We start from the raw sequence: 16,474 nt of genomic DNA on the forward strand, positions 1-16,474 counted from the left end.
CTGGATTCCCTTCAAGATTTTTTTCTATATACAAAGTTTTGATGGGAAAAGTGAGAAAAATATACTGCACAGGAGGCAGAATAATGTCCCCTCAAAGATGTCCACATCCTAATCCCCAGAACATGTGAATGTGTTATGCTACATGACAACAGTTAAATTTGTAGATGGAATTAAAGTTACTGATCAGATGTCTTTAAAAAGTAAAGAGGCTGTCTTGCATTATGCACATGGGCCTAATATATTCACCTTAAAAGATGAACAAGAAGAAAGAAGAGTCACTGTCAGAGTGATAAGACTCAATTGGCCATTGCTGGCCTTGAAGATGGAAGAAGGGGACTATGAACCCAGGAATATGGGTAGCCTCTAGAAATGGGAAAAGGCAAAAAAGTGGATTCTCCTAGAGCCTCTAGATATCACAGTTAAATTTAGCCATGAGACCCACTTCAGACTTATTACTTCCAAAATTATAAGATAATAAATGTGTGGTAAATTAAAAGTTGTGTTCCATTTGTGTACAATGAATCAAAATGCATTCTGCTGTCATATATAACTAATTAGAATAAAAAACATAAAAATAAAATAAAAAATAAAAGCAGTAAAAGATATTTACATCTATGATTATGAAATTGTAATTTATCTTCATTAGAGGGGGAGTCTTAAAGTACACTAAATTTATTTTAGTACTTCAGTACACTCATAGTGAAATGTTGTACTTATTACTAAAATGTGAAAAGTACATAAAAAATAAATGTGTGGTATTTTAAGCCACTAAATTTGTGTTCATTTGTTATAGCTGCTGCATGAACCCAATACAGTTTGTCTTCCTAATTTTTCCTTTGAGATGTAATCTCTCTATGTTGCTCAGGCTGGCCTTAAACTCCTGGGCTCAAGCCACCCTCATGTCTCAATCTACTGAGTAGCTGTGATGACAGATGTGTGCCACCATGACTGGTTTGTCTTCCCTACTTTGGAAGGCAGAAAAAGAAGGTGAAAAAAGAGTAATTTTGTCCTAGTAGTTTTTACCCAAACTATTACATCTCTAGTACAAAATCCTGGCCTCTTCCTCAGGTATACTGAATGAGAATCTGCCTTTTGTCAAGCTACCCAGGATAGTCACATGCTTTCTAACAAGTTCCCAAGTATGTTGGTCCTAGTGGTTTTCAGACTTGAACATTCAGGAGGATCATAGGGCAGCTTGTTGAAACACAGATTGCTGGGTCCCTCCACTGGAGCTTTGGAGTCAGTAGGTGCCAACGTGGACTAATAATATATATGATTCTAACAGGTTCCCAAGTAATGCTGATGCTGCTGACCCAGGTACCACATTTTAAGAACCATTGATTTAGACATCACTAATGAACATGTTAAGAGGAAAAGAAGTGATATATATCATAAAACAAAAATCCATGACTGTATCATTTTCATAACTGATATTTAAAAGGTGGGTGATCTATTTATAATCTATAATTCATATACTTGCTGTGTGAAAAGAGCACCACAGAGTCCCATGTTTTGGGGTAACACCTACTGAAAAAAACCACCACACCTATGGAACACTACATAATCAAATGCATAGATGTATCACCCTAAAACCTTAAAGGACTCTTTCATGTGTATTCTTTTCTCCACACAATCTTCAATATGGCACAAAAGGCATCTATGGGTATTGACATTGCCTGCATCTTGGTAGAGAAATTGAGGCACTTGGAATTTAGTTGAGTAATATTTCTGAATTTCAGTACTACTGAAATTGAGTTTGAGTCATTATTTTGGGGCCTGTCCTGTGCATTATTGTATGTCTAATGAAATCTCTGACCTCTACCCACTAGATGCTAATAGCACTCCCACTCCCTCAATTGTGACAATGAAAAATTCCTCCAAAGATTATAAAATGTCCTCTGAAGGGAACAACCATCCCTAGTTGAGGCCTATTGACTCACTGGGTCATCTGGTTCTCATGCATAGTTTTAAGGAGTGCAGCTCAGTGGTAGAGTATTTGCCTAGAAGGCACAAGGTAGGGGTTCCATTCCCAGCACAACAAAAAGTAAAAAGGGAGGAGGGTTGGGAGAAAGAAAGAAAGAAAAGATAACCATTACTTTGTAATATAGCAATTTGGAAAGAAGTTATTGATTTCCACAGTACACCTTAAACCAGAATATAAAATTGACCACATGATAACTTAGGCTGATCTCTATGGAGCTGGGACTCCTGTAAGGTGCTAAGTAAGGAATAGTTCTTTCCATATAGACCACCACACATAGTTTTTCTTTTTTTATAAAGTTTTTCTCTTACCCAATTTTTACAGATGATTTGTGAGACTAAACCTCTTTCAGATGCTCTTTGACATTCTAAATGGCAGGGTGAGAAAACAGGCAAAAGGGTAAATCTCATCAATATGCATATTTAAAATCTTGAAAGCTTCATTGGAACATATCTTTTTAAAAAAATTATAGTTGTAGATGGACAGCATATTTTTATTTTATTTGTTTATTTTTAGGTGGTGCTGAGGATTGAACCCAGTGTCTCACACATACTAGGCAAGCATTCTGCCACTGAGCTACAGCCCCAGCCCCAGAACATGCCTTTTTAAATAAATTTAAGTCAGTCCAAGTTTAAGGAACTCAGTAATATCATTGATGTAAGTCAGAGCTAAAAAACAACATTCAGGAATTGCTATTGTCCATGAGAAATGAGAAGAAAATTTACATTTTGTATTTACAGAAAAGCCACTATGTAGCAACTTACTTATAAACACAATCCAGGTTTCAGTCAAGATCTCAGTCTGATAGCACTGCTATTCACAGGATATGGAGTCCTAGAGGTCAACATCACACAGACTAAGGCAGTTTGAAAAAACATTTGCTTATAATCGAGGGTAAAAAAACATGTCAATTATTACCTCAATAATTTTATGATTCCTACTCTGAGTAGGGCAGATTCTAAGAACTGGAAAGGGTCATAGACATGTTTTTCTTCAACTTGTTTGTTTATAAATGGAGTTTCCAGGGAGAATGAGAGGTTCCTTCACTCACACTTTTCTGAACAGAAAAGAGGTCATGCTTATGCATTGATTTCCTGAAATTTCCATGTTTCTAAGGTCCACGTGCTTCCTCTCTTTCCTCCATTCCTGAAACTAAGTTAGATTGGCAGGATATGATCAAATGTGATTGCCCACTTTGTTTTCATTAGCCATGGTATAAATCAAATCTCATGCTTCCTTTTGCTTCTCCAAGAGTGTTTATAGACTGCAGAATAATTTTAAAGCTGATTTAAATAAAACTTTTTGAGAACCAGAACAGCCCAAATTCAAATGCAGGCACTTTTTGATTTATTGACACTATAGTTCTAGTCCTTTATAATGAATCAAAGACTATTGACATATGCCACATAACTTTATTTTTTTTTAGTAAGCTGAAAAGTAGGTGCTGTTCCCCACCAGATATTTTTGAGCAATGACTTCATAACTTTCTTATGTTCATATATGAATACACCTCAGTGAATCTCCACATCAGGTACAACCACAAGAATGTGATTTTAATTAGAATTAGAAGCATTCCATATATGTATAATATGTCCAAATATACTCTACTGTCATGTATATCTTAAAAGAAGAAATAAAATTAAAAAAAAAAAAACCAGATCCTAAAAGATCACTATTGTACTTCTTTTCCTTATTCACCTTTTTACTATTTTCTAAAAGGAATGACAAAATTTGGGGACTCAGAGTCCAAAGTTTGGAGCTTCAGGGACCTAAAACAGTGGCCTCTCTGCAACAGCACACTAGATCTAGGCACCATATCATACATCCCTATACACAGCTAAGTTTTCAAGTAACTATAGATATGTGCTACTTAACTGGGATGATTTTACCCCCACTTTTCCCTAGAAGATATGTGTCATGTCTGGAGACCCTTTTGGTTTGTCACAATTTGGAGGCTGGCTGTTGCTACTGGCATCTAGAGGGTAGAGGCCAGGGATGTTGCTCAGCATCTCACAACAAGGAATTATCTAGCTCAAAATACCAAGAATGCTAGAGGTTCTCAGAGATTCATTTTCTAAACACTCATATGACTATTTATATGAAATATTCAGAACAAGAAAATCCATAGAGACAGAAAATATTGATACTTGTCTAGGGTTAGGAAGTGGTGAAATGGGTAGTGACTGTGAATGGTATGAGATTCAGGTGATGGAAACTGTCTGGAATTAGTTTATGCTGATGGATGCAAACTTTGTAAAGATGCTAAAATTATACCAAAAACACTCAGTTGCACATTCTAAATAGGGAAACTTTATGGCATGCAAATTATACATCAATAAAACTATTAATTTTCTCATAGATTTTTTCATTAGTTTTTATTTTTTACTAAACAAGAACTTATATTATGGAGCATTTTTGGTATTGCTAGGTTTGCCAAGAGAATAATCTCTAGCAACACTTTTTAATTGCAACACTATATTTAATAGGAGAGACATTAAAATCATGCTGTTTCCTTTTTAAATACATCAGTGTCCAGTTGTTCCCATAATGTTATCATTTGCTCTTGGTTGCTGAGGTGTGCTTCACTCATCTGTGAACAAGTAGGACAAAAGTGCCCAGGTTAGAGCAGAGCGGGAGCCCAGAGTTCTTGCCTCCACTCTAGCCCTTGATGTCATGTGAAGATGGCCAAATCATCTGACTACTTTGTTTCACCTTTCCCATTTTTAAGACAAGTCCCACCTTCCTGACAAACTCTCCTGTAAAAACCCAAGAAAACAAACATGGTGACAGTAAATGCTCAGTGCCTCACTACTACTGATGGGACACAACTCAAGCCCCGCCTCCCAACATTTAGGGACTCTCTCTATCCCCCTTAGCCATCTGCACCACCATTTTTCTATGTAAAGTCCCCAATACTGCTCAGCTTCTATCCCTTTTGCCATTGTTATTCCTTATGACAGCCCTATGATGGAACAGACTATATATATCCATTTCTTTCACACCCTCAAAGCCCAAACATTACTGTACTTTTATCCAAAGCCTCTGGTTCATGATGAATGATGACAATTGTTAGGCAAGAAATTCTACATTCAATTGCTAAGAGCACAGAAGAAACACAAAATATTACCCCTTTGATTTCATCTTCTCCCTAGTAGCACTGGATTCCAGTCAGTTCACCACACACCAAACCACCTCCAAATGGGTGCCTTTGTGATAGCCCTAGCAAACTCCTGTCTTCCTTCAAAGGTTGGTTTAAAAATGACCTCCCCATTGTAACATGAAGCTCATCATTTCTAATCCCCCTTAGCTGCCTCTGTTTTTTTACATTTCCATAGTCCCTTTTACCTTCTGATATATTCATTTGTCATATCTATTGTTCACAGTTTCTTTCTGTGAGATTGTGAGAGGGATTTTTGTATGTTTTAGTCACTGATGTAGTCAAAGAACCTAGCATATGTCTGGCATGTGGAAGGTGATTAGTAAATATTTAAGCATGTAAAATGCTTAGTGTCCAGCACTTAATTAAAGTTAACTTCATAATTGTCATAGTTGTCATCATCATGAAATTTATCATAGTGAGGGAACTCTCATACTATTATTCTGCACCACTGTTCTGTGTATCTATGTTTTACATAATTGTATAAAGACTATAAACTTCTTGGGGGCTGAGAACATGCCATATATGCATTTTGGTATGTGTTTTTTTAAATTGAGATAAAATTTACATATCAAATTCATCATTTTTACAGTGTATGATTCAGTGACTTTTAGTATATTTACAATGTTGTGCAATCATCACTTTTTTCTAATTCCAGAATATTTCATCACCCAAAATAGAAATCCTATGCTCATTAGCAGCCATTCCTTATTCCCCCCTTCTCCAATCCCTGGGAACAAAGAATGTACTTTCTGTCTCTATATATTTGTTACTACAGGCATCTCCTACAAGTAGAATAATCATATATATATATATATATATATATATATATATATATATATATATGACATAAATGACTCTACATATATTCCTTAACTTAGAGCAATATTTTCAAGGTTTTCCCACACATCAATAATCCATTCCTTTTTATGGCTGAGTAATATCCATATAAATATTGTGGTATCTATGTGTGTCCTAGACTTGGATATTATAAATACTCACTAGACTAGAACTAAGTTATCTTCTCATCTTATGCCTGGTTTATTTCATTTCTCAGTATATTAGTTTAAGATTTAGACAATACATGTATCATGATGTGATTTTTTTAAAATAGAAGTTTGGAAATATTCTTAACTTCTATCACTGAATTTTATATAGTTCAAGGAAGTGTTGAAGAAGCTACCAGCTGGAAATCTATTTGGTGCTCTGTCCATGATAGAGAGGCCATTAGCAGAAATAATAGCCAGAATGGGCAGCAGGAATAACAACACAGTAAGAACTGGTGACATTGCTGGCACTGAGGTCCTACTATGGATTTCTTTTTCCCTGTAGAATTGGAGATCATAGGAAAATAGTATTCTGACATTTTACATTTGTATAGGCAGCTCCATGAAAGATAAATGTATGTTACTAAAGCAGATAATAAGATTTTTCTGTCCAAGAACAAAAGAAGAAAAGAAAACCTTATATATCAAATTATGATTGTAATAATTTCCAACCTTTTAACTGATGAGTTATTTCCTTTGATTTCTTGAATTTTCTTATTCTCCTCCTCCAGAAATTAATAAATCATCACTTTTAATATTGGATCATATATAAGAATCAAAATGCATACTGAATAACGTCAGTAGCAGTCTTCTATTGATACTTTCCCAGTTTTCAGGCATTATGGTAACTATATAAAGGAGTCAAGTAGCTAAGCTAAGTCATCATGGGTCAATGTCCCAACCACACTTCTGCCCCAGGCTGTCCTCTGCCAAAGACCAAGTTCTTTCCACCATATCATGTTGTTTTTATTTAGAAAGTACTGATCTGTTTATGTGTCTGTTGAACCCCAGTAGGAAAGTGCAATTTACTCTGGTTTATTTTGTTAAATAAACAGGAAAAAATGCTTGTTTTTACATTACTGTGCTACCTCTATTAACATGGATGTAACATTTTCACTCCCGACAGTTGCCAGTTAATTATAACCCAAACAACACACTATCCATGTGCATATAATTTCCCTTATTGAAAGTTGCTACACCAGATAGTTAGCAAATGCCTACAGACCTTTCAAATTACAAGCTGTATGAATTCTTCCTGTGAATGTTTATATTATTAAGATATTACCTACTTGCAATCCAAAAGGGCTTTCTCACTTTAAAAAAATATTGTGCTTTTTGTCTTGGATTTTATATTTGACTTTTATTTTCCCTAAGATTTAGACATGTATTGTCTAAATCCTAAGAAAGTATATTAAGTAAACCCAAGGTCTATGGAATATATAGCATTACCCCTCCTCACTCTTGCTGAACATGAATGAGAGAATATTATAACCCAAATTTCTTGCACTTTCCCTGAATTTATTGTATTCAAAGATTATTTAAAAAATAAAATAAAATCTGAGTTACCCAGAGACTTTCAGGAATGAGTGTCTTATAACTATGGTTAATATTTTGGAGAATATCTGCCCAAACTGATAGAAGAGGGAGGGTGGGAAAAAGGATTTTATGGAAGGGAGACCATTCTTTTTCATCTCAGCTATTCAATGATCCATATAAATCACTACATGATTTCTTTGTCTATGAAGACTTCACATCAACTAAGAACATTTTCTATATGTCATGGATAACTTTTGTGCATTTTAACTAATTAATTGTCCAGAGATTACTTTGTATGAGAGATTTTTTTCCAGGTACAAAAGAGCTCCCAAGGAGGTATAAGACACAATTCATAACTTCCAAGGGTTGCAATATGGCCAAAGTCTGAAATTTTATCAGAATCAATTAGTGGCAAAGTATATAAGTTCTGAAGATGGCACAATTCCCACACCATCTCAATTAAAAAAGAATCCAAGAGAATGACTTTTTTTTAATATCTGCAGAAACATTTAAAAGCCATTTTTGACTCCAGTTACATAAGAATACCTATTCTTGAAATTATTCCAGAATATTGGTCAATATTGGACAATCCTGGGCCTGCCCTAATAGAAGACTCAAGAGTTGAGCTCCTACAGATGACAAGAAAGACTTGTAGTTCTCATAATAGTGGACTTCTCCAAAGATATACTTCAAATGCTGGTAAGATCCAAGAAGTAAAATTCAATGCCATTAAAGTGAAATTCTTGCACTTTTCTCACAGGTGAGCCATGTGATCAGGCGCTGCTCACCTACAACATTCCTTTATTTGTACTGAACACATGCTTCTAACAAGCTTGGACATGTAGTTTTTCAGCACACTGTAAGTTAGAAATGGTAAATTAGAAGGGAGAAGTTGCAAGCATAAGCATCCTGGGTATAGCAAAATGTGATGTGCTGCATCCAAGAAAAAGAATAACAATTACAAAAAAAATGGCAAAAGAACTCAATTATAATTCACAAGGGTGTTTATACACTTATCATTTTGGAGAAGAGCTTTTAGGAACAGTAAGAAATTCACATATCATTTGTTCCCTATTGTAATACCAACAGTCTGAGATTCATAGGTGTTCAACACACACACACACACACACACACACACACACACACCCCAAAAGAATGCACAAGTAAATAAAGACACATTCTGGGACCATTTGATTGTATTTGCCTCAGAGACATTGCCATAGAAGAAAATATTTTATGCTTAAGATTCATTTTTAACAAAAGAAATATTTAGCTTCAAAAAGCAAGAGAAATAAAAACACAAGTCCTCTGAAAATGTTATAGCCTTCATGTAACAAAATAAGTAGTTGATCTAGTGAATCTGTTGTCTTTTATAAAGTCAGCTTATACATAAATGAAATACTTGCTTACAGAAAAATATCAATTAAAACTTTGTATTTTCTTCAAAACTTCAGTAATTTTTATATTTTATTATTTTCTTTTCTCTATATTTTATTGGCATATTATAATTATACATAATGGGTGGGATTAATTATATTTTATCATCATGTATGAATTGTATATATTTGGGGTAAAGTGTAATGTTTTAACACATGAATACAGCATGCACTAATCAAGTCCGGGTAATTAGCATTTCCATCTCCTTATCACTTCTTCATGCTTGGAGGCTTAGTGCTCCTCTCATCCAGATTTTCTTTAAATAGATTAATGTTAACTACAGTCATCCCCCTGTTCTGTGAAACATAAGAACTTAATTTTCTATTTAATTGTGCTTTGGTATTTGGTATCCCATCTTCCCTTATTCCTCCTCTCCCTACCTTTCCTAGATTCTAATCACTATTTTACATTCAGACCAACTGTTTCAGTTTCCACATTGGAGAGAGAACAGGCAGCATTTTCTGTCTTTGTCTGGCTTATTTACCTTAACATTATATCCTCTATTTCCATACATTTTGCTGCAAATGACAGGATTTTATTCTTTGTGACTGAATAATATTCCATTGTGTACGAGTTCCACATTTTCTTTATCTACTCACCCATCAATGGGTACCAAGTCTGATTTTATAAAACTCTTGTAAATAGTGCCTCAGTAAACATTGTCATAGGTAGGTATCTCTTTGGTATGCTGATTTCATTTCTTTTGGAAATATACCCAGAAGTAGGATTTCTGGGTCATATTGTAGATTTCTTTTTAGTTTTTCAGCTGAACATTGGGAAGTTACATTCTCATTTCCTCCAACAATGGGACATCCTTTCCAGCCTTTGTTATTGTTGTTTGCCAACATGAGAAAGTGGAACTGGTGTGGGCAAAGGTAGGATGCCATACAGAGAGAGATCAAGTTTCTTTTTGGAGTAGGGGAGAAAGGAAAATATTCCCTGTGATATATTTTTTGTAAGCATTGAAATACATTGTAAGTGTGCTGTCTGGCATATACTATGTCTCTTTCTTTGTACTTTCTGTTAGTATAAATTTTGCTACAGTAATAACCTTGAGGTCATGATTGCTTGGATAGCAAATAGGTTTCATGATGGGCCCAGAAGAAGGGACTTTGTTCCCTGTTTTGGTACACTTTAGAGTGGTGATAAAGGAGTATCCACAGGGAACAATGAAAATATCTTAAAGGACAGCAGTAGAGCACTGATGATCATGAAATTATGATCCCTCAGAGACATACAGGGGAGAGCTTTGGGTTTTTTTTTTACCAGAATGGAGGTTTGAATCAATGTATCCTGATCTGAAAAGGCTGGACAACCCTTGTGGCCATTGTGATTACACTAGGGAAACTCAACTATCTACCTTTTCTTTTCTTTTTCTTTTTTTTTAAAGAACAATGTTGTTTGCTAGAATGGCAAAATAGACAATGGTATAATACTTCTTAAAACTAAATTTGAATATATCAGCATGTGCTGTCAACTAATTTGCTGACTTCAAAACTACCTGATGAAACTTTCCCCCTCCTAAACCTATTATTGCCTGTAATGAAAGACTCTACATGCACTAATCACAACATACAGCCTTAATGTTGATCACAGCTTCTAAAAATTCATGATATGGAGATTTTTAGTTATACTCAACACTTTTTTCATTCAGAAGCCTGATTGGTTGTTCTAGATGCCATGAATGATATATATTGAACTTGTAGTTGGAAGAAATCTAAAGGATCAAGCATCCCTGAGTTTCAGACAGAAACTTGTCAGAATATATTCAAAGGTATGTGGATTTTATTCATAATTTGGTATATTTTATTGTGCCTTTTTCTGAATTTTATGTTTCAATGCAAATATATTCTACATTTCTAATACTTTATGCCATCAATAGTTAGTTACTTCTTCAGTTGGACCATAATTAAATTAGGCCCTGATTTATTTAGATGAATCATTTTGCTTTATAATGCAGTAAAGTGTTTGTATGCATTTATTAAATTTTAAATTCCAGAATCCCAAAGCTCTTTTTGAGTACATATTTTTCAACAAAATGTTTATTTTAATTGCTTATCAATTAAAATAAAAATAATGTTCTCTCAGGCTGTGATCCACTTCTTCAAAAACCATTTTATTTAATTTTTATAAAGTAGAATCATCAACAGAATGTTTTTTCATATTAACTCAAATATTAAAAACAGATTTAGGAGGTAGAAAACTTCAGCATACTTTTCATAGTCAGCATTATTACATGTGATATATTCTTTCCACATAAACATCAAGATTTTTCTTCTGACAATTTTCCAAGCCTGTCAATAATTTGTGTGACAAAACAATGTGAATATTTTAGGATACCCTGACAGTGCAGTGTCAAATAAAAAGATGTTATTGACTGAAGATGGAATCTTTTAGGCAAAAATCATTCAAAATTCAGTAAAGAATCTCAGAATAGTAGTGCTGTCTTCTCTTTTTTGTTCAATCACATCTTTAACTCCATCTCTGAAATTCAAAGGTGTTGAACTTCACTGAAGTTGAACTTGCCTGAAGTTCTATAGATGGGAACATTTGGAACATCTCACTCCCTTCTTGATCTATTTTGGAAAATTACTTAATAGCTTCTCAAGTAATTAGTCTTTGTTTTTAACAGTAGCAATGCCCAGGTAAACTGTACAAAAATATTTCTGTGGCTTCTTGTTCTAAAAGTATAAAACATTGTGCACTTTGACAACTGACCAATCTTTTAGAATATTTATAACATATAACTTGTTTAGCTCTCAGCCTCATTTTAAAGTATATTTTTATAACTATTGTGACTGCAGAAAATAATATGGACTGATAACTTGAAATTGCATATGAATGAAATCACCTCACAAAAACTGCCCCATCCTTCTTATTATCAACATATTAATGTAGATTATGTATGTTTTATGGAACATTAATCATGTTCACATTTGAGAAGAGATAAGAAAAGATGTTGTGAACATTTCAGAACCATCAAGAAATGGGGACTTGGATTTTGTTTGCCTGCCTCCTGGGAGCAGCCTTCGCTATGCCTGTGAGTAAAATACCCCTTGAATAAGCTTAGAAATAAAAATTTGTCCCATAGTTGGTAAATTTAGGGTTTAAAACAGTATAAGAACATATATACTTAAATGTCTCTGTGTTGAATAAAACCTTAAGGAGTTGTTTTCTTTTTAAGTAATTACCAAACACCTCCACCAAAGGTTCTGATTCAGTACAGCTTGGGTGGGGCCCAGGATGCTGCATTTTAAGAATTACTCCCAAGAGATTCTGTTGAAACAACTTGTAAATATCACTGTCCATCTCTACGTGGAGGAATCTTGTGAAGGGACCCCTTGAAAGATTTCCAGAGAAAATATTTCATCATCCTTAGGAAAATAATACAAGACTCTCTAAAACCAATTTCTCACAAGTTTTCCAATCTCTTCTTGCCCTCCAAATACCACTGCTGTTACCCCAGAATGGGTAAAATTTCTGTTAGGAATTCCTGTCTTCGAACCATTTCCCTGTTCTCAGAAGCCTCACCCTTTTGGGCACATCTACTAAGTAGGTGGTTTGGCTTTGCTGTCCTACCTATGCCCAAAACATATTGGTATGTTTTACATTCTAATGAACCAAAGACTAGGAAATCTGATCCACTCTGTAGACACAGGTACTTAAGGGCAGAGAGCTTAGGTCACATAAAGGCAATGCCTTTTGGTGGCATAAAGAGCAGTTGATACAACCAGAAGCCAGTAAGCTTGCATACCTGCCTCCTCTCTTCCTTTCTTACCCATTAGACCAAGATTCTGTGCTCTGCCTTCCTGAAATCCTGCATTGTGGCAATTCCTAGCCCCTTGAGGGACCCCTGCCTTACAAATTCAGCCCCCTTTCCACTCCATGATTCAACACCTACACTCCTAGAGGGCTTATATCAAGACAGTATAGGAAATGCAGTTACCTGACTAAATTAACTCATACTCACAATGAGAGTGAATAACTCCTCTTATAAAATACAAGCATTTTAAAAAATAGAATAGTCAACTCTTAATTAGCCCCATGTCTGAGAGAGTTTCTTCATCATGCTCTCTCCTCTCTTCTGTACACCAGGGCCATCCACAATGCCATGAGGCAGGCATAAGTGACTTGACTCCCACTTCAGAAAGATCAGACAGTCCTGGTTTAGATAATTATTCAGGTTGCTCATTAATTTGCACATTCAAATTTCTGCCATAAATCCATTGATAGAATAATAAAAAGGATTGGCCTAAACATCATAAATCAAGGCTTCCATTGTCCAGGGGAGGGATTCAGGATATTTCTATTTTATTGCACCCATCTTGTTCTCACATTCATTAAAAATTCCCACTTAGTTGTTCCTTTTGTTAGGGTGTATGTGTTATTTATTTATTTTGCCTGCTAAGTATGAGGAATCCTTCTGATACTTAAGCACTTAAGAACCTGATATATAAGCAACCTTTTGTGAGACCATTCTTTTCACCTTGATATTTTTAAATTGTGTTACAAAACATACCTCTTCCCAACAAGGAGTGTTTCCTCAAAAAATAAATTGGTGGGTGGGATAAGATAGGATTCCTTGACAACATGGGGTGGATGGGCTTGTCTGATCACTGGAGAATAAATGTATGCTGGCTTCTATTTCCAGGTCTCCCACTATAAGACTATAGCCCTGGAGAAAGTCATTTAGTTGTTTTGGACCTCTTTAAAACAAGAAGGCTCCTCCTACACAGTATACATGTTTGAAGTAAAAGTAGATCTCAAATATATTCTGCACTATATAGATTTTTTTTAAAAGTATCTTCAGTCTCCCTTAATGTGAACAATATTGACTTAATCTGTTCCTTTCTCCTCTTTTCCTCTCTCTCTCCCTCTCTCCTCCCCTTCTCTCTCTCTCTCTCTCTCTCTCTCTCTCTCTCTCTCTCTCTCTCTCTTCCTCTCTTCCTCTCTTTCTCTCTTTCTATTCTCCTTTCCCCTTCCTATAAAAGCTACCACCTCATCCTGGGCACCCTGGTTATATCAACTTCAGCTATGAGGTAATTTTTCTATTTACTAATTTTGACCACTGTTTGAGTTAAAAATGTGCTGAGCTCAATAAAGAATAGTGTGTTGATTCTTCAAAATGTTTCTCAAATGGTCCCACTTTTTCAGTTCCCTCTATTAGCTTCCCAGTTTAAGCCCTGGCAGATGGCCTTAAGCCTGCATTGTCTCAGCACCCTCCAATTTGGCCACTTAGACTCAGTATCTCCTCTTAAATATGGCAATAATTTTATCCACCATGAACTACCACTTAGGGAGGCTCCATAATAGGAAAGAAAGTGAACTCTGCTTAAACATCCTTGTTTTATCCCATCTCATAAAATGTGGGGATTGGGTAAGATGTTATTTAAGATCCCTTCTAGCTCAAAAAATTCATGATTCTAAGATGTTCACACTCCATGTGTGTCTCTCATTGGCTTTACTGAAAGATAAGTGACTTAGTGATATCTACATGAGAGACTCTGCAGAGTAATGGAAGCATAAGAGTTCTAGAAATTGTGTTAGGTTTATTCCCAAGCCCATACTAAGTCCATAATCTTGGGTAAATCATTTTCTCTCTGAAAATGTTTTACTCATCTGCAGATTAGAAATAATAATAACCACACTTCAAAATACTGTTTCGAGGAGAGATTAGTTAGTGGATATGAAAAGCACTATATCACATGTAACTTGACAAAGGTTAATAACTAATTAGAACAAAATAAAAAATAATAATTTTAAATTTTACCAATTAAATTCCATACTATTAAATGAAGGAGCCCTGAATCTGAGTTTAGTCAAGTATATACTTTTCAGAAAGGGATGAAACTCTTACTTGTCTCATAGGTTGAGGTTACAATCTATGAGTCTGTTTACACATACAAGCTGAAGAAAAATGTTAGTAAGAATTTGAGGCAAGGTTTTCTGATAAACCTTAAATGATTGACATATTTGACCAGTAAACATGTGTCTCAAGAATGACAGTGTTTCCACCTCCTTTAATTCCACTGTGTCATCAAATAAAAATAATTAAATTAATGCTATATCACATTATGATGTCATAATTTTTTTTGCTTGTTATTCTCTTGCTGTAGAATTAAACACAATTACTACTTTTGCAAATGCAGTCAAGCTAATGAACATCTTTAAGGATTCATGATCTTGTCCACAAAAATGAGTGTGATGATACTTGCCTCAAAACATGTGAGAAAACATGAAAAATGTGTGAGATGCATGTAACACAGTGCCTGACACATAGGAAGCACCAGACAAATGTTTACCTTCTTCTTTCTTTTGTAGAAATCACATTCTAAGGCTATCAATACTGACAGGACTGCATTAGTGAGTCTATATTTCATACTGCATTAGTGAGTTTACATGTTGGATGAAGCTAAATTAAATCAAATGTATTCTAATATCTCTTTCTTTTAAGGTGATTACCCCTTTCAAGTGGTACCAGAACATGATAAGGCAGCCGGTATGTAGATATTTTGTTCTTTATTCCCTTAAAATATTTAGGTATGCATTTAAATTCCATTATTAAGCAAAATATCATGTCTACTCCACATACAGACACTAATGAGAATTTTAGTTTGTAAAAGGTCATATCTGTGTACATAGTTGAAAATTCTTGCAAAGGAAAAAATGACTAAAATATTCATATGGTCATAATGACAAAGAAATCATTGCTACTTCTCCAGTTGGAAGTCAACTGAGCCAATGGTAAACCTGACTCTCTGTTTCTCACCAGTATCCTTCCTATGGTTACGAACCCATGGGTGGATGGCTGCACCACCAAATCATCCCTGTGCTGTCTCAACAGCATACCCCGAGTCACACCCTTCAGCCTCATCACCACATCCCAGTGGTGCCAGCTCAACAGCCCGTGGCCCCCCAGCAGCCAATGATGCCAGTTCCTGGCCACCACTCCATGACTCCAAACCAACACCACCAGCCAAACCTCCCTCCACCTGCCCAGCAGCCCTTCCAGCAGCCCTTCCAGCCCCAGTCCATTCAGCCACAGTCTCACCAGCCCATCCAGCCCATGCAGCCCATGCAGCCCATGCAGCCCATGCAGCCCGTCCAGCCCCAACCACCTCTGCACTCCCTGCATCCCCTGCCACCACAGCCACATCTGCCTCCGATGTTCCCCATGCAGCTGCCCCCCCTTCTTCCTGATTTGCCTCTGGAAGCTTGGCCAGCAACAGACAAGACCAAGCGGGAAGAAGTGGTGAGTATACACTGAAGCCGCTAAGAGACAAATCCTGGGGAAAAATGGCACAACAGAATTGTGCAGTTCCAAATTCTCAAACAACTCAGGATGTAAAGCTGTAGTAACAAGCATGTTTTGTATCTTTATATTATAAATCAGTTTATATATATGACTAGGTAACTAAAATCATATCTTTTATGGTGGGTTTAAATTCTGAAATTATTTAATTCTTACCAGAATGTATAGTACTGAAACCCTTTACTTTTGAGAGTAACAATAAAAAGAATATCAGTTTTTATATT

The 16,474-nt window shown here is 35.5% G+C and overlaps 2 protein-coding genes across 3 annotated transcripts in view; one reads left to right on the forward strand and one right to left on the reverse strand.

Annotated features, from left to right (window-relative positions):
- Nucleotides 1-16,474, reverse strand: part of Arhgap6 (Rho GTPase activating protein 6) — a 457,995-nt gene that overhangs the window by 108,763 nt on the left and 332,758 nt on the right. The window lies entirely within an intron of this gene.
- On the forward strand, nt 11,925-16,205 carry Amelx (amelogenin X-linked). The gene is made up of 5 exons (XM_077106937.1): nt 11,925-11,978; nt 13,930-13,977; nt 15,260-15,301; nt 15,393-15,437; nt 15,711-16,205. The coding sequence occupies exons 1-5, from the start codon at nt 11,925-11,927 to the stop codon at nt 16,203-16,205; spliced, it is 684 nt and encodes a 227-aa protein (XP_076963052.1).

This window comes from Callospermophilus lateralis, chromosome X (genome assembly GCF_048772815.1).
Source record: "Callospermophilus lateralis isolate mCalLat2 chromosome X, mCalLat2.hap1, whole genome shotgun sequence".
Lineage (NCBI taxonomy): Eukaryota > Metazoa > Chordata > Mammalia > Rodentia > Sciuridae > Callospermophilus > Callospermophilus lateralis.